The 27,286-nt window shown below is 45.4% G+C and overlaps 1 protein-coding gene across 24 annotated transcripts in view; it reads right to left on the bottom strand.

Moving 5' to 3' along the window:
* Window positions 1-550: 550 nt before the first annotated feature.
* The window catches only part of LOC106587493 (transcription factor SOX-6), a 203,970-nt gene continuing 177,234 nt past the window's right edge, over window positions 551-27,286 (bottom strand). For 19 of the 24 annotated variants that reach the window (XM_045708401.1, XM_045708398.1, XM_045708408.1 and 16 more), the window contains 4 exons: window positions 26,987-27,092; window positions 8,961-9,203; window positions 7,344-7,560; window positions 551-6,242 (listed from right to left, as the gene is read on the bottom strand). In XM_045708401.1, coding sequence (XP_045564357.1) covers window positions 5,930-6,242; window positions 7,344-7,560; window positions 8,961-9,203; window positions 26,987-27,092 — 879 coding nt within the window. In that variant the 3' untranslated portion in view covers window positions 551-5,929. The remainder of the gene's footprint in view (window positions 6,243-7,343; window positions 7,561-8,960; window positions 9,204-26,986; window positions 27,093-27,286) is intronic. The other 5 variants (XM_045708406.1, XM_045708407.1, XM_045708413.1 and 2 more) reach the window with 2 other exon arrangements.

The following is a 27,286-nucleotide window of genomic DNA, read 5'->3' as shown; positions in this document are numbered from 1 at the left end:
TGACCTTTCCTCTGGCCCTGCTTGGCACATAAACCTGTCTGTGTCTGGCTGCAGGAGCACACACACTGGGCCTTGCCCTCTGAACGTCTACCTGCGAAATAGGTCACAGGTCCTCTACACACCTTTACTGCATGCTTTCTCTGTCTCCCTAATGGTCTCTTCTCATTGGACGGGAGGGCTGGGATGCTGCAGGGTTTCAGAAAATAGCATCATTGTCTTGAGACAAAAGGTAATAAACATAAATGTATTGCTTTGTTTAAGTAACATATGATATTTTAGGCATGAGGTTGAGGATGTCCGAAAATGGACACCATACTGTAATGTAATCTCTACCATTAGTTAATGTGAACATCAGTTTGTGGCACTCATTCTAATGATAAACTATGACTTATGGGCCACCTTCGGTAAATAATTGTCCTTATAAAAATGCAATCCCACACTGCAGTAGAAAATAAAATGTTGAAAAGTATCATGAGAAATCAATGTAGTTTTTGCATGAGAAATCAATGGACAATCAATGCACAACAACAACAAAATAGAGACTCGGATCTTAAAACAAAATGTCTCTTTAATTTGTAAGTGTCAACAGCAGTACAAAATATGGGAGTGATGGTGAGACTTTGTCACACAATTTCTTACTCTTTTACGCAAAAGGAGGAAACTCTTGAGGTAAATGAGCTTAAACAGGCAGTTATACAACCCACTCCTGCCTTGTTACATCAATGGATTGAGTAGATATAGAAAGATGATGTTACATTACAATATGCCTGAACGCATCCTGTGGGGAACACAACCTAGATATTTGCACACATTACTAAGGTGCCTAGATACACCCAAATGTGTCAGTCATCTGGTGTATTTTATTTGATATAGTGTATTAATACTACCAACACAGAGGAGACTGGTCTCCAATACATACCACTGTAGAATTATTTCACCTTAAGTTTACCTCACGTCAATACTGCACATGGAAACCAAAGACTTGCTGGTTTACATTTTGAAGCCAAGCAAAATAAAATATTTTAGTACCTTTTCCTTTTTTATTTTAACAATAATATCCTCAGCAAGTAGCTGTCCTTTTGTACTGTATGAAGAAGAAAGTGAACACAAATGTGATGGCAACCTTTTTTTAAGTTCAATTAAAAACTTTACACTGGACTGTACAAGATATTATGATAAACTATTTACATTTTCAGAATTAAAACTTTTTTCAAAGCAGCAACAGACACTATTTCATGTTCTCTAGTTACGCCCTTAACAATACCTGCCATGGGCCTAGGTACCTGCCAAGAAAACTACGCAGAAAACTGTATCAGTCTGCCAGCGCTTTCAAAACAGCAACAGCCCCAGCGACAGAAGACCCACACACAGTGTTGCTTGAGAGACAAAAAATGAATCTAGAAAGCAAAGTACCATTGACAACTGTATAAATTGTCCCCAACAGCAAATGTTACACTCCTGAACAGCAGCTAGCATGCCAGTCCAGCATGTCAGTGAATTGTGCTAATTAAATTAACACAGAGAACATTCCCACCATATACATCACAAAGTTCAATGACAGAAAAAATTATTACAGTTATTAAGTTATTGAAACAGCATACAAGCTTTGTCTTCAGTTGTTGAATTTTGTTCGCATTTACATGGCTGAGAGACAGATGGATTAATAGAAAAGGTCATGACTACACTTTGCTGATGGCTGGATGGGCTACCTTTAAAAAGGTCAGCAACACATAGAAAAGGACAAAAAGAGTATAGGCCTAGAATACACACGAGTGGCTCTGCATTGTGCCACGTTAAAACTAATAAATATTTGCACACTCCCTTCAATTTCAGCTCCCCAAGAACTTGTGTAAAATTGCCAAGGAATAAAATCCTCTTGGGTCATTCTAATTTTAAATGTAACAAATGCATGCAGATGTGCAATTAAAATGTAGCTATTCATTTATGCTACTGTCAACCCCTCCGTTCAAATTTGGCACATAACAGTATAACCACCGAGGGCTGTGAAAAACACAAAACACTAGTGATAAGGTATGTCGCTAGGATTGAGTCATGATTGCAAACGCAAGTTGACTAATAAAAACATATACATCTTAACTGCTTGTTGTTCAGATGAATTTTAGCACTGTCCCTATGAAAGATACAGAGTACTTTATTTGTACCGACTGTGCATGTAATTAGATACAAATGAAGTTATTTATTTAAAAAATGTTTGTCCTTAATGTCCAAGGCTAAGGAGTACAGCTTGGGTTTTGACTGGCTCCTTGAATTGTCTGAGGGAGGTCATTGAAACGCTAGCATGAAGGGGCCTGTCTGTCTATCTCAGCTACAGCTCCGTCCAATACTGCTCTCTCAACCGTCCAATACTGCTCTCTTCAACTGGGAGAAATATTCAGAATCTACATGACGTACCTGTCAGTTTTAAGAACATGGATCGACATACACTGATGTAAAAAAGGAAGAAAAAAAGAACAGTCAAATACATAACTTATACTTCACTAAGTACTTATGAACAAAAATATAATTCTATTTCCTATGTTGTATTTACAATAAAATCTATAATGAAATGGTGAATTTATTGAAAAATGAAGCTCCAATTCATTAAACATATTTTTTTTTCTCTCTGATTGTCCTTTCATTATGTTCTACTGACAATTTTAGAGCCAACAGTGGCTAATAAATACAATAAAATGTCTATACTCACTATATAGCTTCAAATACAATATACAAAACAAAACATATGTGACCAATAAAATGCGTGTCTGAAATCCGGTGTTTCTCAGCTAACCAGTTACTATGCAAGCCTTCTGTCGAGTTCACCGCTCAGTCTCTCGCGCGCGCTGTCTCTCTCCCCTTGGTGGCCCTGGAGCTTAGACAAAGTGTTCATTCACTACACATGTCTTTGCATAAATAAACAAAACAAGACGACTGAAAAATGATTCAAATCTGGTAACTGTGAGAACGAGCCCACGAGTCCAAGTCGTCGGGACTTTTGTTCATTCAGGTTTTTTTCTGGTACAACAGCTTCACATTAGTCAGAATTGATAAAAATACAATTTATATCCAGTGCTTATAACACTTATGAAACATTGTCTCCTTGCGAGATATAAGTTCTTCGTTTTTTTTTGGTTTTTTTTGTTATACAAGCGCAGTCAAGTTTCAGTCCTATCAACAGTCCTTTTTTAACTACCAGCCCACTGAATTGGTTAGGCATGGACATAGAAATATGTACAAATCACGTACAAATCAACCAATCAACCAGCAAACAGAAGTAACAGCTTAAAAACCTAGACATGTTGACCTGGAGGGAAATCCGTTTAGGTTTGTGTATGGGAGGAAATCCTAGAAAAAAGCATTGTACCTTAAAACAACAATAGCAACAAAGAAACCAACCAACCAAAAAAATTAAAATAAACTGAAATGGAAATTAATAATGAGGTGCTTAAAAACTTCTAAGACTTAAGATAAATGCTTCAAACGTGGACACAGCACAATAAAAGCCAGCTCTGAATGGGTCGAGAAAAATGTAAAGTACTAAAGAGCCATCTGTATCAATTAGACCTGGGAGAGTAATGCAGTGACCAGCAGTAGGAGGGAGTCCTGGCCATGCAGACAGCCAGCGCTGGTGACCAGCCATTTAGATCATTTTAAACCTCTGGGCTTGGTCTGAAATGGACAGGTTCAAGGGCACGGGAGGAGAATAGCCGGGCTCATGCATTAATAATGCTGCATTTGAGATGATATCCACTCGTCAGTCATTTTAATAATCCCCCACAGCTTGATGTACTTGTTCCATCTGCTTGCCAGCGCCTAGTGGCTGGGCCAGGGCGGGAGCCAGGGTGGAGGCCTCACTGCCTGCGCTTTGATGGAGAGCACAATAAGCGCTACGTGCCCCGTCCTTATTGTTCCCCCTCTCTCCTCTCCCCAGCCTAGCACTGCCTGCCACTCTGAGCCAGATGGCACCCCCTGGGTGTGGGGGTTGCCATGGGAAGGGGTCAAGACAGGGCAGGGGCAGGGCAGAGAGGGAGGCACTTAGTCCTTCTGGCCTGTAGGAGGGCTGTATTATGGACAGTAGGGCCTTGACTGCTGGCCATCTCTAGCTGTTTCTCCATAGGTAACAACCTGGGATCTGTTCAACTGGTAAAAGAACCATTCAAGAGGTAAAGGACTTTCAGTTTGTGACTGATTGTCACAAGATTAAGAGCTGATTGATTGTGTTATATTTCATACTCATTGTCTGTATGTAAATAAAATACAGAAGTGCAATTTCAATTGCTCTAAAATACTTATGTTTAACTTTATGTAAAATAGGCAACTGGCCATTATAAAACAACACACATTTTGTTCAATATAAAATATTAACTTAGTTGAAAAATGAAGTAGTAAGTGTTAATATCTAAGTGCATGAATGTAGAGAATCACCATCTCAGATCTGGTGTGATTTATGAAATACTGTTGTGTTTAATATGACTTGTTAGAATGTAATACTTCGTCTGTAACCCTCCTTTAATAAAAACACGATGTTATTCCCTCACACACTGCCTCTTCTCTTAAGACTGCTGCAGTAGTTAACTCTGCTTTAAGACCTTCTCGTGTCAATTTAAGATTTACAATGTCGAAAAAATACTTAAGATTAAAAAAAAAATGTTAAGACCAAAGACTTTAAAACTTGCTGCCCCAGTAGGGGCTAAAGTGTTTAACCGAATGTACTGTAGCTACACATTGTAAAACAGCAATTTGTGATTATAATGCCCCCAAAGCTGCCTTTCACTGCCTTTCCAATCCCACAGATTGGATGCTTTTGGCTCCTTGGAATTCTGGCCTGATTACAATCACTCTGATTAAGAACTTGGTAAGACTGAGTTGAAGAATGAGCAGAGAGTGTGAGGGGAGTGTTACAGTGCTCTGTGTTAGACTGGGCTGGTGACATGAGCTGGAGAGGGACAGGGAGAGAAGGGCCTGTTGGTCACCGCATTGGTCTCCATGGAGAACAGCTGCCATTATGAACAAGCACACCTGAAGCTATTGCATCACTTCCTGTTCCTGCCCTAGACACAGCACACTGTCTCCAGATTCCTGAGTGTTTCAATATAGAAGGTATATATAGAAACTGGATTTTGTAGCCGCACTAAGATATTAAGAGATTGTTTAAGACTCGAGTCTCTCCCTCGAGACTCAAACAAATTATTTTAGAGAAAAAAACCTTGAAACGTTTGGCACATCTGCACGAAATTGTACAGTATGTTAATAATACCAATAATAATTATAATAATAATAATAATAATACAATTAATAATAAGGGAGTCTGATTATGTCCCAGAATTGTGGAATTGTTCTGTTTGTTTGTTTTTAGTTAATATGAATTTCCAAATATTTTGTTTTCTAAATAGTTTCAAATAAATTCGTATTTAAAACATTCACAAGCTGTTGGCTGGCACAGCATACCTGAGTGAGAATATATAACTCCCATCAAAAACAGTAATGAAATCTATTAAAAGCATTTAACTGAAGAGAAAAAAATAATATGTATATCATAAGAAAAAAAGTAAGACTGTAAGAATTATGGATTCATATCAAACGTTACATTTCAAGTCCTGTCATCCAAAGTTGTATGGGCAATAACCTAATTGTGTAAATGTCCATGAACAAAACACAAAAAATAAACGATGAGATAATAAAAAAACAAAAACTAAATGAACAAAACCAAACTGCTTCACACACTGTAAGAAACATTTAAGACCTTTAGCTGTTGATTCTGACGCAGCCACATATGCATGCAGGCTCCTAAATGATAAATCAACAGAACCAGTTCTTTTTTGTTCTGTATTTTTTCTGTTCTTCTGTTTCTCCTCCTTCAGTCAGTCTTCCGCCCTGGGGATGGTTCTCCGGTATGAATGTGTGTATGTCTCGGCTCAGGTGTTGAGAGGCCTCAGTTGGCGCTGACGATGGGCTCCAGTGTCTCAGTCTCACTGCTGTAGTCCGATTTGGGCTCCTCGTCAAAGTCCTCGTACATGTCCATCTCATCTACCCCTCCGTTGATGATGGGGTCGTTGGTTAACATGGCACTGGGCTCTATCTTCATGTTGTAGGTGCTCTGGATGACGGGAATGGCCGGCTCCGGGCTTGCTGAGGCACTGGAGCACTCCGACGTCATGTGAGGGGAGGGTGTGGTTGTTGCCATGGCTATGGCCCCAGGGTAGACCACGCCGGCGCTGGTGCTGATGGGGATTTGCGGTTGTTGCCTGTAGGGAGAAATGAAAGGACAGTTAGAGAGAGAGACTATTAGACACGTTTGTTCCTGTTTCATCATTATAATCCAGACTAAATTCTCTTAACAATATCAGTTCTGTGTTATTTGAAGTAAAAAGGCTTTACTTCAAATCTGTATTAAGGAAAACAATTAGAATCACATGGGATGAGCAAATGGAAAGAATGCTGACAGTGTGTGTGCTGCTCGAGTCAACCCTAAAGACACCTCCACTTCAGCACTTCAACTGAGAGCTAGCTGGATTAACTGTTCTCCACAGAGGTGTGTTCTCAGCCAATGGTTCTGTGAAAATGATTTGGGAGAACAGTTGTCCAGACAGCACCGTTCTGAGTCGTTCTGAAACGGCACCCAGTTTATTGGTAACATAAAGCCGATTGGTGGTTAGTGCTCTCTCTCTCTCTCTCTCATCTGGTGTTTTAGCAGTGATTGATACTCCAGTGATCGTATAGCTTACGGGTGATGAGGGAACACCTGGAGAAGCCTTCTCCTTACTGACCACACGCAGTAAATTAGGAAGTTAAGCTCCAGACAGCTGCCCTCCAGCCCTCTGTAAATCTATACTTATGCTTTATATCCTGTAATAATGTCAGCATCTCTTTCTCTGCTATTGCAGTCGGCTATTGTCTCAAATTGATAAATCACTACTATTAAAAAGCACTTGACAGTAAAGTGGATGAGGAAATGTGTTTGACTTGGGGTTTCATTAATGCTCCGCAAATCGGTTGGAAATTGCGTACGACGAACTATCACCACCGTCATCACTACACGTGGAGAAAAAAATAACACGTTTTTTTTACGGAAAAGGGAAACTAGTTAAAACATTATTCATCTATTCTGAGGGCTGTATAACATACATGATTTAACGGGTTGATGAATTGGGTTGATTCGAAGTTCAGGGGCTTAGTGTGACAAGTTACAGACACACTACAACAATCTTTAGTGTAAGCACAGTGAAGAGAGAGTCTGTTCTCAGGCAAAAAGCCAACTGATTTCAGAATAGTCATTTAGCTGTATGTCTACGTGTGTGTGTGTCGCGCCTGTGCTCTAAGCCTGGCGTTCTTCACTGTGCACCTACCCCACAGTGAAGAACTGCCTCATCTCTTGCCGTCGCGAGCGCATCATCTGCTTGTACTCGCCGATGCGGAGCTTCTTCCCGTCGATGATGCAGGTCCTCTTGGGCCGGGGCTTGTACTTGTAGTTGGGGTACTTCTCCAGGTGGATCTTACTGAGACGGGCCTGCTCCTCATAGAACGGCTGCTTCTCCTGGTTGGTCATAGACTTCCAGCGAGAGCCTGTAACACAGCAGACACACAGATATCAGTAAAACATACACTTTCAACGTACATTTTCACTACTGAGGTGTAAAAAGTTAATAAGAATCAATAGATATATCAATGCAAATAGGAGTTTCCATTGTGGATACAGTATATTATTTTGTGGTCTCTGTAGTAACCATGTAAACCCATAAAGCCAGTGGCTGGGCTGTGGGTGAGTTAACAGAAACTACACCAGGCCTGTAAATAGTCTCCAGCTGATCTCTAGTGTGTCCTGCTCCTGCCTGGGTGACGCCACTTTTAAAGGCTGTGATCTATTGACTCTCAGTGCAGTGGGGACGAGACCCATTTAACCACTGTCATTTTTCATGACAAACACTGACGGCAGTGACATGGCGGTAAATCCATCTGTAAGCCAGGGCTGATTGAGCCACTGTGGCGAATCAGACAACATGCCACCCCCCCGCCTCCCTCCGCCTCACCCCGCCTCACCCCCCCCACTCCCACTGGTACCGGGCTACAAATGTTTATGTCCACATAGACAGGTATTAACCACAGAGCACACTAGATTAATTAAACACACCTAAATGAGCATAAAAGTCATTAAGAGATTAAAACTGTTACAAAGGTTTTAAGTTATACCCTGTCTGAATCAAATGTGCAGTTGGAAAAACCTGACTTTTTTATACGGAGAACAAATATTTTCTACATATCAATGAACGACTGTAGATTTCAGCTCTGGACCGCCAGACCGTTGGGTCTCCCGTCACGAACAGTAACGTGTTTCATTCTGTCCGTCAGGCAATTTGCCTCCACAGTGTTCCACTGTTTCATGAATGGCGTTCTGTTTCTTCTTGTTGTTAACATAGTAGTTTAAACACTACACGTTTATCACTATTGCCAACAGCCAAACAGCCTAGTGTTTATACCCAGCTGAGGGAAGATTTGTGGGAGAGAGAGAGAGCGGGGGGGGGGGGGCTGTTGAGAAGGATTACACTACACCAGGCTTTTCAAAAGGGAAGACGCTTTTGGGCTTTTGCTATGGTTTCAATTCATTGTGCTTAATAGGGAACATTTGATTTTAACAAAAGCCTACAACATAATTTAATAATAAACTGATTGTATCAAGTCTATAAGGACTGTTTTTTCAGCATCTGTGGGAGAGACAAAATTCTCATTGACAACCCTAAGAATGCTAGTTTCAACAAACCTATAAAAAAATATATTTTCTTTTTTTTTTCATGCCAGTTTCCTGACTTTCTGACCAAATCTGATCCTGTTCCTTCCAACTTGGTCTGAATTTTTTTAAAAACATAATCTAACACAGGAAGGCTAACAGACTGTAACAGACTCTGTAATGGCTGGATGAAGGGGAGAGGTATGGCTGGAAGAGAGAGAGAGAAAGAAGAAAGGCTTACCCAGGATCTTGCTGATGTTGGAGTTGTGCATGTCTGGGAAGGCTTGGAGGATCTTGCGGCGCTCATCTTTGGCCCACACCATGAAGGCGTTCATGGGTCTCTTGATGTGGGGCTCGTTGCTGTTCCTCCCCCGGGCTTCTCTGTAGACCCGTGCCTCGGCTGTGCTGGCGCCTCCTGTAGGCCAACAATAATACTGTTGTGGTTTATCTGCTCCGGTACCAGAGCCATTCAGAGCTTTCCACCCTGGAAACACCAGAGTAGGAACAAGAAGGAGAAGAGAGAGCGAGGCGAGCAATTAATCAACTGCCACGAGCCACGTTCAACCCCCATACCCAATGGGCTGTCATCACTACTACTGAGACTGAGACTGGGGCTGAGACTGGGGCTGGACTGGGATCAAACTAGACCAGGGGTAGGGTTGGTGATGGGGCTGGACTGAGACCAGACCAGGGGTAGAGTTGGTGATGGGGCTGGACTGAGACCAGACCAGGGGTAGGGTTGGTGATGGGGCTGGACTGAGACCAGACCAGGGGTAGGGTAGGGTTGGTGATGGGGCTGGACTGAGACCAGACCAGGGGTAGAGTTGGTGATGGGGCTGGACTGAGACCAGACCAGGGGTAGGGTAGAGTTGGTGATGGGGCTGGACTGAGACCAGACCAGGGGTAGAGTAGGGTTGGTGATGGGGCTGGACTGAGACCAGACCAGGGGTAGAGTTGGTGATGGGGCTGGACTGAGACCAGACCAGGGGTAGGGTAGGGTTGGTGATGGGGCTGGACTGAGACCAGACCAGGGGTAGGGTTGGTGATGGGGCTGGACTGAGACCAGACCAGGGGTAGGGTAGGGTTGGTGATGGGGCTGGACTGAGACCAGACCAGGGGTAGGGTTGGTGATGGGGCTGGACTGAGACCAGACCAGGGGTAGGGTTGGTGCTGGACTGAGACCAGACCAGGGGTAGGGTTGGTGCTGGAACTGGACTGAGACCAGACCAGGGGTAGGGTAGGGTTGGTGCTGGAGCTGGACTGAGACCAGACCAGGGGTAGGGTAGGGTTGGTGCTGGAACTGGACTGAGACCAGACCAGGGGTAGGGTAGGGTTGGTGCTGGACTGACACCAGACCAGGGGTAGGGTAGGGTTGGTGCTGGACTGAGACCAGACCAGGGGTAGGGTTGGTGTTGGACTGAGACCAGACCAGGGGTAGGGTTGGTGCTGGGGCTGGACTGCGACCAGACCGGGAGTAGGGTAGGGTTGGTGCTGGATAGGACTGAGACCAGACCAGGGGTAGGGTAGGGTTGGTGCTGGACTGACACCAGACCAGGGGTAGGGTTGGTGTTGGACTGAGACCAGACCAGGGGTAGGGTTGGTGATGGGGCTGGACTGAGACCAGACCAGGGGTAGGGTTGGTGCTGGAACTGGACTGAGACCAGACCAGGGGTAGGGTAGGGTTGGTGCTGGAGCTGGACTGAGACCAGACCAGGGGTAGGGTAGGGTTGGTGCTGGAACTGGACTGAGACCAGACCAGGGGTAGGGTAGGGTTGGTGCTGGACTGACACCAGACCAGGGGTAGGGTAGGGTTGGTGCTGGACTGAGACCAGACCAGGGGTAGGGTTGGTGTTGGACTGAGACCAGACCAGGGGTAGGGTTGGTGCTGGGGCTGGACTGCGACCAGACCGGGAGTAGGGTAGGGTTGGTGCTGGATAGGACTGAGACCAGACCAGGGGTAGGGTAGGGTTGGTGCTGGACTGACACCAGACCAGGGGTAGGGTTGGTGTTGGACTGAGACCAGACCAGGGGTAGGGTTGGTGATGGGGCTGGACTGAGACCAGACCAGGGGTAGGGTAGGGTTGGTGATGGGGCTGGACTGAGACCAGACCAGGGGTAGAGTAGGGTTGGTGATGGGGCTGGACTGAGACCAGACCAGGGGTAGAGTAGGGTTGGTGATGGGGCTGGACTGAGACCAGACCAGGGGTAGGGTTGGTGATGGGGCTGGACTGAGACCAGACCAGGGGTAGGGTTGGTGCTGGACTGAGACCAGACCAGGGGTAGGGTTGGTGCTGGACTGAGACCAGACCAGGGGTAGGGTTGGTGCTGGAACTGGACTGAGACCAGACCAGACCAGGAGTAGGGTAGGGTTGGTGCTGGACTGAGACCAGACCAGGGGTAGGGTAGGGTTGGTGCTGGAACTGGACTGAGACCAGACCAGGGGTAGGGTAGGGTTGGTGCTGGAGCTGGACTGAGACCAGACCAGGGGTAGGGTAGGGTTGGTGCTGGAACTGGACTGAGACCAGACCAGGGGTAGGGTAGGGTTGGTGCTGGACTGACACCAGACCAGGGGTAGGGTAGGGTTGGTGCTGGACTGAGACCAGACCAGGGGTAGGGTTGGTGTTGGACTGAGACCAGACCAGGGGTAGGGTTGGTGCTGGGGCTGGACTGCGACCAGACCGGGAGTAGGGTAGGGTTGGTGCTGGATAGGACTGAGACCAGACCAGGGGTAGGGTAGGGTTGGTGCTGGAGCTGGACTGAGACCAGACCAGGGGTAGGGTTGGTGCTGGACTGAGACCAGACCAGGAGTAGGGTAGGATTGGTGCTGGGGCTGGACTGAGACTAGACCAGGGGTAGGGTAAGGTTGGTGCTGGGGATGGACTGAGACCAGACCAGGGGTAGGATAGGGTTGGTGCTGGATAGGACTGAGACCAGACCAGGGGTAGGGTTGGTGCTGGAGCTGGACTGAGACCAGACCAAGGGTTGGGTAGGGTTGGTGCTGGAGCTGGACTGAGACCAGACCAGGGGTAGGGTTGGTGCTGGAGCTGGACTGACACCAGACCAGGGGTAGGGTAGGGTTGGTGCTAGGAATGGACTGAGACCAGGGGTAGGGTAGAGTTGGTGCCTGGGCTGGACTGAGACCAGACCAGGGGTAGGATTGGTGCTGGGACTGGACTGAGACCAGACCAGGGTTAGGGGAGGGTTGGTGCTGGGAGTGGACTGAGACCAGACCAGGGTTAGGGGAGGGTTGGTGCTGGGAGTGGACTGAGACCAGACCAGGCATAGGGTTGGTGCTGGGAATGGACTGAGACCAGACCAGGGGTAGGGTTGGTGCTGGAGCTGGACTGAGACCAGACCAGGGGTAGGGTAGGGTTGGTGCTGGGGCTGGACTGAGACCAGACCAGGGTTAGGGGAGGGTTGGTGCTGGGAGTGGACTGAGACCAGACCAGGCGTAGGGTTGGTGCTGGGAATGGACTGAGACCAGACCAGGGGTAGGGTTGGTGCTGGAGCTGGACTGAGACCAGACCAGGGGTAGGGTAGGGTTGGTGCTGGACTGAGACCAGACCAGGGGTAGGGTAGGGTTGGTGCTGGGCTGAGACCAGACCAGGGGTAGGGTTGGTGCTGGACTGAGACCAGACTAGGGGTAGGTTTGGTGCTGGACTGAGACCAGACCAGGGGTAGGTTTGGTGCTAGACTGAGACCAGACCAGGGGTAGGGTTGGTGCTAGACTGAGACCAGACCAGGGGTAGGGTTGGTGCTAGACTGAGACCAGACCAGAGGTAGGGTTGGTGCTAGACTACACGGTGAAGGAAATTGAGTTCTCAAGGTTCCTTTCCACTGGACCAGACTGGCTCTGACGACTGGATTTGACGAGCATGTTTTGAATGTAGAACAAGTGGACATTGTGAGAGTAGGGGAGCCACCCTACGGATCAACACATATATCCAAACCCAAGAGAAGAGAACCATGACTTAAATGCCTGTTAAATATTTTGTCTGGTGCTCGACAAGCATTCACACTTCTATATTCAGCCCCATACGTTTCAAACTGAAGTTCCAGAAGTTTCTTTAAAACAAGCACGAATGTCAACTTAAATAACAAATATGGTGCGTGAGGCAGTGCTTCTAAGAAAAATACAATCAAGGAGGGAAGAGACTCTGCCAAGTGCTTAATATAACATTCTTCTTCTTAAGCCCCCCCCATTTGCTTCCTTTTATATGTAAGATGTGAAAGAATTAAATAAAAGCCGTATGAATATTTAAACAAACAAAAACATGTTGATAAACAAGACTTGAAAAATAAGACAAAAAAAGCTTTCCATATGCTACCATCCATCTTTAATGATCCAAAATCTGGAAAGGAAAGCTTAGGATGACTCATGCATATTTCATCATCCACATGTGAAGTGTTCTCATTAGGATCTTCTACTAGCCCTCCATCTTGGCACACGTTACCTGCACTTTGATTTCTAGTATTATTTCAGTTGATAAACAAAATCAATCTGTTAATGAGTAATGGAGTGTAGCGCTACTCTGTGATGAATTCACTATCCACACACTCATTCACTGGCTCTATTCAGCACAGTGCAGAGATAAGCCCTAAAGTAAGACATGGCGAGAAGAGGACTGGCTCAACTTTAGACAGAGCTTTAACTATCTATAGGACAGCAGGTGAAAGACAACACATACGCACGCACGCACGCACGCACGCACACACACACACACACACACACACACACACACACACACACACACACACACACACACACACACACACACACACACACACACACACACACACACACACACACACACACACACACACCCATGTCCTGCTGGGCTGGGGGTGGACAGCCATGTCCAGACTGATAAGGGGATGGAGGTCCTGTGGTGGTAGGCCTGATCTCTAAGAGCGAGGCCTGGGACTCGGCTGAGGCTTGGCTGGGACTCAGGGGGGACTCCGGCTGGGGTCCGACCGTTCAGCAGGAGGCCCTATTCTCCCAGGCCCCCGCTGAGCTGTGCCTCCATATAGGGCCTCCAAATCCATTTACACCAGCTCATGTTTAACAGTCATACCGACACATTTATGATCCAGAAACGCTTCCCTTTATCTGGGAGGCCAGTGCAATTTGCCTCTTCACACCGTCACGGTACATCAGCCAGAGGCCTGGGGACTCAGCTCTTGTCATTTTGCCTGCGCCAGGCAACAGTCTCAGAGCCACAGTCATATCAGGCATCAGGCATCAGGCATCAGGCATCAGGCATATCAGACCCGCTCTCATCTGCCTGCTCTGCACTGTGCATTGATGAATATAGCTACCTCTGGCTCAGACTGGCCTGCACCATACTGTTCATATGATCATCCTCCTTCAGAGCCCTGGGGAGAGACCCCGGTCAACAAGCTCTTCTAGAGCCCAGCCTTTCTTCTCCAACTTGAGGTAAAAAGCCTGTTTCTCAACAGACATACACACAAGACAAAAAACCCTCTCACACCTTCTATCTCTCCTTAAAGAAATACTTCAGGGTTTTGGCAATGCCCCTTATCTACTTTCCCAGAGTCAGATTAACTTGTGGATGCCCTTTTTATGTCTCTGTGTGCAGTTTGAAGGAAGTTGCTAACTAGCGCTAGCACAATTGCTAACGAAATGACTGGATGTCTATGGGTATCTGCTAGCTAGCGCTAGTTAGCATTGGCTCGCGATACTACCTTTAACTTCCTTCATACTGGACACAGAGACATACAAATGGTATCCACTAGTCCATCTGACTCTGGGGAAGTAGATAAAAGGCCTCATTGTAAAAAAATCTCGAAGTATCCCCTTTAACACACACATACCTGTACACGTGCCTGTTTGAGAAAAGTCTAAATGTCTTTACCTCCCTGCTTTACGCCGTCAGGATTCAGGAATAATACACTACCTCTGCTGCCACCGTCCCCACAGTACATTCATTTCATTTAGCACGCACTCACTGTACAGGATGAATTGATTTCACTTTGTTTGGTTTTGACAGCCATGTTTATTGTGCAATGAAATGTGGTGTGGCGTGGGGCTGACAGTATCCATCAACGTAGGCCAATCTGCTGACTGCCGGGCCAGATGAAGGTATTCATTAGGGCAGGAGCGTAGCGCTCACTCAGACACGACAGCCAGTGTCTGCGCCCTGGGATCGCTCGCTCTAATTTACGATGCCCCCCGTGCCATTACTCTGCCACTGACAGTGATTCAGCAATTTATATACTGGCATGCATGCATACGGGCAGAGGTGAGCCTCTTACGAGGAGGGGGACACAACACAGCCCGCCACCCTGACACCAGCGCCAGGAAACAAACCACTTCAATCAGTTCATTAGAGATGAGGCCCGTGAAGCCCTGGGTTCTGGTTCGTCAGGCGGAAGACGAGGAGGAGCACTTCTTCTCCAGTTCGTATCTGCACCAGCAGGCCATGAAAGGGAAATCTATGGCTCCTCTAAACAGTATTATAACATCCTGGTGGCTTTGTGTGAGTGTGGAACGGAGTGCTGACGGGCTAAGCAGACCCAGATTCAGAACCAGACTCAGGGCTGAGGGCTTTGTCTGTCAGTGTTGGGACTTGGAGCTGGGAGCAGAAATGAGCCTGACCCTGGGCTAGAAGGAGGTTGCTAAGAGCCGCACGATGCTACCAATCCATTGGGACAAAGGACCGCGTCCGTCCCTGCCACAGTGCTTGTGTATGGTCACATGGGAGGTCCCTGCCCCCCTCTCATTGGCCCTGCAGGGTAATCATGATGTGTCCTAATCAGAAGCAGCAGCAGCCACTGAGGGAGCTGGCAGCAGCAGCAGGGCCTATAGCTCACCAAGCATCACCCCACAAGGGTAACACGCAATTTACAACAATGCTGTTTTCTCTCTTCAATAAAACACCCAACAATGTTCTGACATTTACAAACAAGCATTAATTGATTTTTTTGCGGGGAGCGGCACGTTGGGGAAGCAGTTAGTTAGGTGTGTGATTGTGTAAATAAATACAGATGTTTAGCAGTGACAGGGCAGCCCCCAGGGTTGGGGCTGGGAAGGGGGGCGAGGGGGGGAACAGGGGAAGGCTGCTTAATCGAATTGATTGTGATTCATGAGGCCTGCAGCTCAATGTGACGGAGTGATATGAGAATCTGCTTTTAATTTGTCTCTCCCACAGACACTGAAGATGAGCAGCATGAATTACAGAGAGAGAGACAGAGGGAGAGGGAAAGAAAGAGAGAGAGAGAGAGAGAGAGAGAGAAAGAGAGAGAGAGAGAGAGGGGATAGGGAGATAGAGAGAGACAGAGAGGGAGCGAGGGGGAGAGGGAGAGAGAGAGTGAGGGAGAGGGAGGGAGAGAGAGACAGAGAAGGACAGGGAGAGAGAGAGGAGGGGGGAGAGAGAGAGAGAGAGGGAGAGAGAGAGAGAGAGAAGGAGAGGGGGATAAAGAGAGAGGGGGACAGGGATAGAGAGAGAGAGGGAGAGAGAGAGAAGGAGAGAGGGGGGATAGAGGCAGAGAGAGAGAGACAGAGAGGGAGAGAGAGAAGGAGAGGGGGCTAGATAGAGAGAGAGAGAGAAGGGGGGTAGGGAGAGAGAGAGGGACAGAGAGGGAGAGGGAGAGAGAGAAGGAGAGGGGGATAGATAGAGAGAGAAGGGGGGGTAGGGAGAGAGAGAGGGACAGAGAGGGAGAGGGAGACAGAGAGAAGGAGAGGGGGATAGAGACAGCGAGAGAGAGAGCAGGGGAGAAGGAGAGAGGGGAAGAGAGAAAGAGGCAAAATAGAAAGAAGAGAGAGGGAAAGAAAGGTGAAAAAATGGAGAGAGTGTAGTGAAGCCCATTAGCCTATGACACCTGTGTGCTGCAGGTTCAGACTGGACCCTGTGCCGAGCAGAGCCAGAGGGCTCTGCTGCCCCTGTCTCCCCCTCCCCTTCAGCTTTGTTCTGAGGGCAACACCGACTGTCACCCCGGAATCTGCTCAGGAAGATCTGCCTCAGTGAGCAGGCAACAATCACTCCAACCTGCCAAGCCCTCCCTGCTCCACGCCCAGTGGGATCAAATCAAACACCTCTCACTAAAGGTATTTACTGCTGACAATAGGGCCTCTCCCTCCAAGGGATGGGATCAGCCCACATGCAGTGTATGGACAGATATGACACATGCAGTGTATGGACAGATATGACACATGCAGTGTATGGACAGATATGACACATGCAGTGTATGGACAGATATGACACATGCAGTGTATGGACAGATATGACACATGCAGTGTATGGACAGATATGACACATGCAGTATATGGACAGATATGACACATGCAGTGTATGGACAGATATGACACATGCAGTGTATGGACAGATATGACACATGCAGTGTATGGACAGATATGACACATGCAGTGTATGGACAGATATGACACATGCAGTGTATGGACAGATATGACACATGCAGTGTATGGACAGATATGACACATGCAGTGTATGGACAGATATGACACATGCAGTGCTCAGTGCCTCTATTCAAGCAGTGGTTCATAGTCCGCTAATTAAACAATTACATGCCGGTTGGATGCTTTGAATTCTTCTATTTCTGTGTGTGTAAAGGGAACTAACAGCTGACATGATAGCACTTGCATGCTACAGAATAGCTCTTACTTTTGTCTCCTCCATCTCCTCTCGCATGCCATCAGCCTTAAAGTGGGGCAAGGTGCATTCCTGTTCACATCTCACTATTCCAGAATGAATCAATAAAACCTGGGCAACCTGGGCTGACATGCAAAACCAACTCCCCGTCCTAACAGACTATGGCAATGACACACACAGGCACACAGGCATACACACACTCATCTCCAAGGATAGGCCTATATGAACAAAACAGAACTATTGGAAATCAAACGAACTGTATAAAGGGAATTGTCTGAATTGTCTGAATCAAGTAAATGTTTGCAAATGTCATGTTTTATCCCTTCCATCAAAAACCATTTGAATTCATTGTGTTGGGAATCAACCAACTTCACAAAGGGACACCCTAATTGATCTAATACATTACAGTTATAACTGATATGGTCTCATGTCTGAACCACCTAGTTTGAGCTCGAACAAATAGCCTCCTATGGGAACATTCAAGGCAATAAAAGTCAGCCTATAATTCACATGAACCTCTGGTTAGGAAGGGAAACAACAACATGAACCTCTGGTTAGGAAGGAAAACAACAACATGAACCTCTGGTTAGGAAGGAAAACAATATGAACCTCTGGTTAGGAAGGAAAACAACAACATGAACCTCTGGTTAGGAAGGAAAACAACAACATGAACCTCTGGTTAGGAAGGAAAACAACAACATGAACCTCTGGTTAGGAAGGAAAACAACAACATGAACCTCTGGTTAGGAAGGAAAACAACAACATGAACCTCTGGTTAGGAAGGGAAACAACAACATGAACCTCTGGTTAGGAAGGAAAACAACATGAACCTCTGGTTAGGAAGGAAAACAACAACATGAACCTCTGGTTAGGAAGGAAAACAACAACATGAACCTCTGGTTAGGAAGGAAAACAACATGAACCTCTGGTTAGGAAGGAAAACAACATGAACCTCTGGTTAGGAAGGAAAACAACATGAACCTCTGGTTAGGAAGGAAAACAACAACATGAACCTCTGGTTAGGAAGGAAAACAACAACATGAACCTCTGGTTAGGAAGGAAAACAACATGAACCTCTGGTTAGGAAGGAAAACAACATGAACCTCTGGTTAGGAAGGGAAACAACAACATGAACCTCTGGTTAGGAAGGAAAACAACAACATGAACCTCTGGTTAGGAAGGAAAACAATATGAACCTCTGGTTAGGAAGGAAAACAACAACATGAACCTCTGGTTAGGAAGGAAAACAACAACATGAACCTCTGGTTAGGAAGGAAAACAACAACATGAACCTCTGGTTAGGAAGGAAAACAACAACATGAACCTCTGGTTAGGAAGGAAAACAACAACATGAACCTCTGGTTAGGAAGGGAAACAACAACATGAACCTCTGGTTAGGAAGGAAAACAACATGAACCTCTGGTTAGGAAGGAAAACAACAACATGAACCTCTGGTTAGGAAGGAAAACAACAACATGAACCTCTGGTTAGGAAGGAAAACAACATGAACCTCTGGTTAGGAAGGAAAACAACATGAACCTCTGGTTAGGAAGGAAAACAACATGAACCTCTGGTTAGGAAGGAAAACAACAACATGAACCTCTGGTTAGGAAGGAAAACAACAACATGAACCTCTGGTTAGGAAGGAAAACAACATGAACCTCTGGTTAGGAAGGAAAACAACATGAACCTCTGGTTAGGAAGGGAAACAACAACATGAACCTCTGGTTAGGAAGGAAAACAACATGAACCTCTGGTTAGGAAGGGAAACAACATGAACCTCTGGTTAGGAAGGAAAACAACAACATGAACCTCTGGTTAGGAAGGAAAACAACATGAACCTCTGGTTAGGAAGGAAAACAACAACATGAACCTCTGGTTAGGAAGGGAAACAACAACATGAACCTCTGGTTAGGAAGGAAAACAACAACATGAACCTCTGGTTAGGAAGGAAAACAACAACATGAACCTCTGGTTAGGAAGGAAAACAACATGAACCTCTGGTTAGGAAGGGAAACAACAACATGAACCTCTGGTTAGGAAGGAAAACAACAACATGAACCTCTGGTTAGGAAGGGAAACAACAACATGAACCTCTGGTTAGGAAGGAAAACAACATGAACCTCTGGTTAGGAAGGAAAACAACATGAACCTCTGGTTAGGAAGGAAAACAACAACATGAACCTCTGGTTAGGAAGGAAAACAACAACATGAACCTCTGGTTAGGAAGGGAAACAACAACATGAACCTCTGGTTAGGAAGGAAAACAACAACATGAACCTCTGGTTAGGAAGGAAAACAACAACATGAACCTCTGGTTAGGAAGGAAAACAACATGAACCTCTGGTTAGGAAGGAAAACAACATGAACCTCTGGTTAGGAAGGAAAACAACAACATGAACCTCTGGTTAGGAAGGAAAACAACATGAACCTCTGGTTAGGAAGGAAAACAACAACATGAACCTCTGGTTAGGAAGGAAAACAACATGAACCTCTGGTTAGGAAGGAAAACAACAACATGAACCTCTGGTTAGGAAGGAAAACAACAACATGAACCTCTGGTTAGGAAGGGAAACAACAACATGAACCTCTGGTTAGGAAGGGAAACAACATGAACCTCTGGTTAGGAAGGAAAACAACAACATGAACCTCTGGTTAGGAAGGAAAACAACATGAACCTCTGGTTAGGAAGGAAAACAACAACATGAACCTCTGGTTAGGAAGGGAAACAACAACATGAACCTCTGGTTAGGAAGGAAAACAACAACATGAACCTCTGGTTAGGAAGGAAAACAACATGAACCTCTGGTTAGGAAGGAAAACAACAACATGAACCTCTGGTTAGGAAGGAAAACAACAACATGAACCTCTGGTTAGGAAGGAAAACAACAACATGAACCTCTGGTTAGGAAGGAAAACAACAACATGAACCTCTGGTTAGGAAGGAAAACAACATGAACCTCTGGTTAGGAAGGAAAACAACAACATGAACCTCTGGTTAGGAAGGAAAACAACAACATGAACCTCTGGTTAGGAAGGGAAACAACAACATGAACCTCTGGTTAGGAAGGAAAACAACATGAACCTCTGGTTAGGAAGGAAAACAACAACATGAACCTCTGGTTAGGAAGGAAAACAACAACATGAACCTCTGGTTAGGAAGGAAAACAACAACATGAACCTCTGGTTAGGAAGGAAAACAACATGAACCTCTGGTTAGGAAGGAAAACAACAACATGAACCTCTGGTTAGGAAGGAAAACAACAACATGAACCTCTGGTTAGGAAGGAAAACAACAACATGAACCTCTGGTTAGGAAGGGAAACAACATGAACCTCTGGTTAGGAAGGAAAACAACAACATGAACCTCTGGTTAGGAAGGAAAACAACAACATGAACCTCTGGTTAGGAAGGGAAACAACAACATGAACCTCTGGTTAGGAAGGAAAACAACAACATGAACCTCTGGTTAGGAAGGAAAACAACAACATGAACCTCTGGTTAGGAAGGAAAACAACAACATGAACCTCTGGTTAGGAAGGAAAACAACATGAACCTCTGGTTAGGAAGGAAAACAACATGAACCTCTGGTTAGGAAGGAAAACAACATGAACCTCTGGTTAGGAAGGAAAACAACATGAACCTCTGGTTAGGAAGGAAAACAACAACATGAACCTCTGGTTAGGAAGGAAAACAACAACATGAACCTCTGGTTAGGAAGGAAAACAACATGAACCTCTGGTTAGGAAGGGAAACAACAACATGAACCTCTGGTTAGGAAGGAAAACAACATGAACCTCTGGTTAGGAAGGAAAACAACAACATGAACCTCTGGTTAGGAAGGAAAACAACAACATGAACCTCTGGTTAGGAAGGAAAACAACAACATGAACCTCTGGTTAGGAAGGGAAACAACATGAACCTCTGGTTAGGAAGGAAAACAACATGAACCTCTGGTTAGGAAGGAAAACAACTTCATGAACCTCTGGTTAGGAAGGAAAACAACATGAACCTCTGGTTAGGAAGGAAAACAACAACATGAACCTCTGGTTAGGAAGGAAAACAACAACATGAACCTCTGGTTAGGAAGGGAAACAACATGAACCTCTGGTTAGGAAGGAAAACAACAACATGAACCTCTGGTTAGGAAGGAAAACAACAACATGAACCTCTGGTTAGGAAGGAAAACAACATGAACCTCTGGTTAGGAAGGAAAACAACATGAACCTCTGGTTAGGAAGGAAAACAACATGAACCTCTGGTTAGGAAGGAAAACAACATGAACCTCTGGTTAGGAAGGAAAACAACAACATGAACCTCTGGTTAGGAAGGAAAACAACAACATGAACCTCTGGTTAGGAAGGAAAACAACAACATGAACCTCTGGTTAGGAAGGAAAACAACAACATGAACCTCTGGTTAGGAAGGAAAACAACAACATGAACCTCTGGTTAGGAAGGGAAACAACAACATGAACCTCTGGTTAGGAAGGGAAACAACAACATGAACCTCTGGTTAGGAAGGAAAACAACAACATGAACCTCTGGTTAGGAAGGAAAACAACATGAACCTCTGGTTAGGAAGGAAAACAACATGAACCTCTGGTTAGGAAGGGAAACAACAACATGAACCTCTGGTTAGGAAGGGAAACAACAACATGAACCTCTGGTTAGGAAGGGAAACAACATGAACCTCTGGTTAGGAAGGGAAACAACAACATGAACCTCTGGTTAGGAAGGGAAACAACAACATGAACCTCTGGTTAGGAAGGAAAACAACATGAACCTCTGGTTAGGAAGGGAAACAACATGAACCTCTGGTTAGGAAGGAAAACAACAACATGAACCTCTGGTTAGGAAGGAAAACAACATGAACCTCTGGTTAGGAAGGAAAACAACAACATGAACCTCTGGTTAGGAAGGAAAACAATATGAACCTCTGGTTAGGAAGGGAAACAACAACATGAACCTCTGGTTAGGAAGGGAAACAACATGAACCTCTGGTTAGGAAGGAAAACAACAACATGAACCTCTGGTTAGGAAGGAAAACAACAACATGAACCTCTGGTTAGGAAGGAAAACAACAACATGAACCTCTGGTTAGGAAGGAAAACAACATGAACCTCTGGTTAGGAAGGAAAACAACATGAACCTCTGGTTAGGAAGGAAAACAACATGAACCTCTGGTTAGGAAGGAAAACAACAACATGAACCTCTGGTTAGGAAGGAAAACAACAACATGAACCTCTGGTTAGGAAGGAAAACAACAACATGAACCTCTGGTTAGGAAGGAAAACAACAACATGAACCTCTGGTTAGGAAGGAAAACAACATGAACCTCTGGTTAGGAAGGAAAACAACAACATGAACCTCTGGTTAGGAAGGAAAACAACATGAACCTCTGGTTAGGAAGGAAAACAACATGAACCTCTGGTTAGGAAGGGAAACAACAACATGAACCTCTGGTTAGGAAGGGAAACAACATGAACCTCTGGTTAGGAAGGGAAACAACAACATGAACCTCTGGTTAGGAAGGAAAACAACATGAACCTCTGGTTAGGAAGGGAAACAACATGAACCTCTGGTTAGGAAGGAAAACAACAACATGAACCTCTGGTTAGGAAGGAAAACAACAACATGAACCTCTGGTTAGGAAGGGAAACAACAACATGAACCTCTGGTTAGGAAGGAAAACAACATGAACCTCTGGTTAGGAAGGAAAACAACATGAACCTCTGGTTAGGAAGGAAAACAACAACATGAACCTCTGGTTAGGAAGGAAAACAACATGAACCTCTGGTTAGGAAGGAAAACAACAACATGAACCTCTGGTTAGGAAGGAAAACAACAACATGAACCTCTGGTTAGGAAGGAAAACAACAACATGAACCTCTGGTTAGGAAGGAAAACAACAACATGAACCTCTGGTTAGGAAGGAAAACAACAACATGAACCTCTGGTTAGGAAGGAAAACAACAACATGAACCTCTGGTTAGGAAGGAAAACAACATGAACCTCTGGTTAGGAAGGAAAACAACAACATGAACCTCTGGTTAGGAAGGGAAACAACATGAACCTCTGGTTAGGAAGGGAAACAACAACATGAACCTCTGGTTAGGAAGGAAAACAACAACATGAACCTCTGGTTAGGAAGGAAAACAACATGAACCTCTGGTTAGGAAGGGAAACAACATGAACCTCTGGTTAGGAAGGAAAACAACAACATGAACCTCTGGTTAGGAAGGGAAACAACAACATGAACCTCTGGTTAGGAAGGAAAACAACAACATGAACCTCTGGTTAGGAAGGAAAACAACAACATGAACCTCTGGTTAGGAAGGAAAACAACATGAACCTCTGGTTAGGAAGGAAAACAACAACATGAACCTCTGGTTAGGAAGGGAAACAACAACATGAACCTCTGGTTAGGAAGGAAAACAACATGAACCTCTGGTTAGGAAGGAAAACAACATGAACCTCTGGTTAGGAAGGAAAACAACAACATGAACCTCTGGTTAGGAAGGGAAACAACAACATGAACCTCTGGTTAGGAAGGAAAACAACATGAACCTCTGGTTAGGAAGGAAAACAACAACATGAACCTCTGGTTAGGAAGGAAAACAACAACATGAACCTCTGGTTAGGAAGGGAAACAACAACATGAACCTCTGGTTAGGAAGGGAAACAACAACATGAACCTCTGGTTAGGAAGGAAAACAACAACATGAACCTCTGGTTAGGAAGGAAAACAACAACATGAACCTCTGGTTAGGAAGGGAAAAACAACATGAACCTCTGGTTAGGAAGGAAAACAACATGAACCTCTGGTTAGGAAGGAAAACAACATGAACCTCTGGTTAGGAAGGAAAACAACATGAACCTCTGGTTAGGAAGGAAAACAACATGAACCTCTGGTTAGGAAGGGAAACAACAACATGAACCTCTGGTTAGGAAGGAAAACAACAACATGAACCTCTGGTTAGGAAGGGAAACAACAACATGAACCTCTGGTTAGGAAGGAAAACAACATGAACCTCTGGTTAGGAAGGAAAACAACAACATGAACCTCTGGTTAGGAAGGAAAACAACATGAACCTCTGGTTAGGAAGGAAAACAACAACATGAACCTCTCAAAATAATCATCTGATAATAAACTGAACAACAGCTCTGAGCTACCAAGACAAATAAACACAACATCACTGTCTGTTACTGTACAACACTACTGTTCCTCCTACCCCATAATAAGTCTATTAGCCTATTTCTACTTAGCCAAGCTGATGAACTCTGTTTCCTGCCTCCCTGCATCTCTCAACGCCCCCTTTGTTCTCCCAGGACCCTCTCTGGCGGAGGCGCTTTAGACAAACACACAACCCGCGTGCCATACTACTTCTACCAAGCCATATGTGAATGAACAAAGAGGCTGGGTTGAGGCCTTTTGTGGTATTTGTTCATGTTTTTCATCTGAGCTTAAAAAGACCTAATGACTTTGCGGTGAGCTGATGCATGTGGCTCGTGGCTTTCCAAAATGAAGGAAATTCTATCTATTCCCATACCACGCCACTATTTTCCAATGGCCCTCGTTAGAACTTTGGCAGCTGTTAATTTGGTTGCTGCATGCTTTGCAAATATTAGTTTAAGCAACCTAAAGCTTTCTGTGAACTGCAGCGAGGCCTGCTGTACAGTGGTCTGCTGAATAACACTGTTTCTCCTCTGCAAGGAGATTGACCCCTGCCCTGACAGACCTACAGTCACTAGGTAGCAGCAACAGCCTGTTCAGGTATATTCAGACACTACCAGTAGTTTTCTCGTGTGGTCTCGTGTGGCTCAGTTGGTAGAGCATGGTGTTTGCAACGCCAGGGTTGTGGGTTCGATTCCCATGGGGGACCAGTACAGAGAAAAAATGTATGAAATGTATGCATACACTACTGTAAGTCGCTTTGGATAAGAGCGTCTGCTAAATGACTAAAATGTAAAATGTAGTTTTCCTCATGTTGGGGTGCAGAAAGGTGTCTGCAGTACACTCTGTGCTGCTGTGGAATACCGTGTTGCAGGATAAAAAGTCCTTGCTTTAAAATAATGAATCATATTTACATGTGGTACCTGGCTCTCCCTCAAGGAATCACTCAACTGGGTAAGCGGTTGAAAATGCTGTTGACAGCTATGAATTATTTGGAAATGGCAAATAATTTAAGTAAATAATAATAAAAAATCTTATTATAATTGTTATATCCTATCCATTCTCATAGTAAACATCTCTTTTCTTAGATTTGCTCAACATAATGCCTCCAAACAAGAACCTAAAAAGTAAACACGGATCTTGTTCTCCAAAGTAAACAGATTGCGGTTGTAAAAAGGGGCTTTAATGTGGTGGGCATCATGTTAAAACCCTGTTCACATCATTCATCTGGTGGTGCTGTTGAAACAGACAGATATATTTGTGGAGATAGATGAAATGGTGACTGTGTTGGTGAGCTATGTGCATGTCTCTGGCTTCTAGCCACCACTCTCTCTCTCCCCCTGGGAAGAGGACCTCCGTGGGCCCTGCCTCTCCTCTCCTCCCTGCCTCCTCCTAATCCACAGCCCGCTGGGAACTCACTTCCCAGAGGCATCTGGCACTAGCCTTTCCCTCTGCCCTGCACAGGACATAAAAGGGCACAACTGATCCCTGACGACAGGGGCTGATGCGCGCCTTGCTCCTGTCCTGACTCCACAGTAGCCACAGAAGAAAGGTTCCCACTGGGGTAACTGGGAGAGGCTGAGGACCTAGAGAACATCTGCCCTGAGGGCCAGAGGGGTGGGACAGAGTCTGCTGCGGAGACGACGTGGGAACTATCCCTCTATGGCCACTAACTGCACCTCTAATCCTGAATTTATGGGTGTGATGTGAAATCAGACAAGACAACTCATTTATGTTTCAGTTCTTTGACTTTGTCAACAAGCAGGTTTATGTGAGGTAGACCATACCATTTGTGAAACGTTGTGTGTTGTAATTATTTTGTTGGGAATGTTGGGAAATGGGGAAATTGGTGGGAAATGTTTTAAAAGGGCTTTTAGAAGGGATCTTAAAGAGGCGAGTGCTCTTGTATTGTCCTGAGAAATATCTCTCCCACCATCTTGAGAATGTTTCAGCTATTAAAGGTGAGCCTGATTCATTTTCCCTCTGCTCGGGGCTCTGAAGTGCCATGGAAACTGACACAAATATTTACGTCAGACAAACATTGGCGCATCGAGGCATTCCTCGCCACTGTTTACGCTCCAGGCCCACAAAGGGAGATGACGCTTTGTCACATGGGTGCTACACGAATTTACACCTCTGTGCCCAGGACCTCAAACAAGCGCAGCGGCAGCCGGGGCCAGGCCTGGAGAAGGGCCAGCTTTGTCCTCAGGCACCCTGTCCTCCCCTCACCTACCTGTGAAAACCAGGGAGCGGTGGGCGCCTTCAAACCCCACTATCCCCCCAACCCAGCTCCCCCTGGTCTACTGCTCTGGCAGCCCTCACCTCTCTCTGGTCCATTATAGGAACACACTGTGCACCGGGGGGGGGCAGCAGTCTGAAGAATTCACTGTTACATAGAACTGACTGGATGGCTTTTCAGCATGGGAAAAGGGAAAACTATAAGAGAGAAGTGTGTACTTACCATCCAGATCCTCTGGCCTGGTGAGGTCGATGACTCTGTGGCCGATTTTGCCATCCTCTCCCAGTTTGCTAAGGTGGTGACCAAGGCTCTCAAAGTGTGCCCGCTCCTACAGTACACAGAAACAGAGGAAAGAGAGAGAGAGAGAGACAATGAGGAACCTGAACAAACGGCTGCATATACAGTACATCTCTTTCCATATCAAGAGAATAGCTGATCAGTAGAATAACTGAATGAGTCATTTCTGAAACACGTTAGTTCTTTGAAATAACTGCTAGCTCTATTGTAGAGCCACTCCTTTGA

This window comes from Salmo salar, chromosome ssa26, assembly GCF_905237065.1.
Source record: "Salmo salar chromosome ssa26, Ssal_v3.1, whole genome shotgun sequence".
Taxonomy (NCBI): domain Eukaryota; kingdom Metazoa; phylum Chordata; class Actinopteri; order Salmoniformes; family Salmonidae; genus Salmo; species Salmo salar.
The sequence above is the reverse complement of the archived record's forward strand: the minus strand, read 5'-3'. Positions and strand labels throughout refer to the sequence as shown.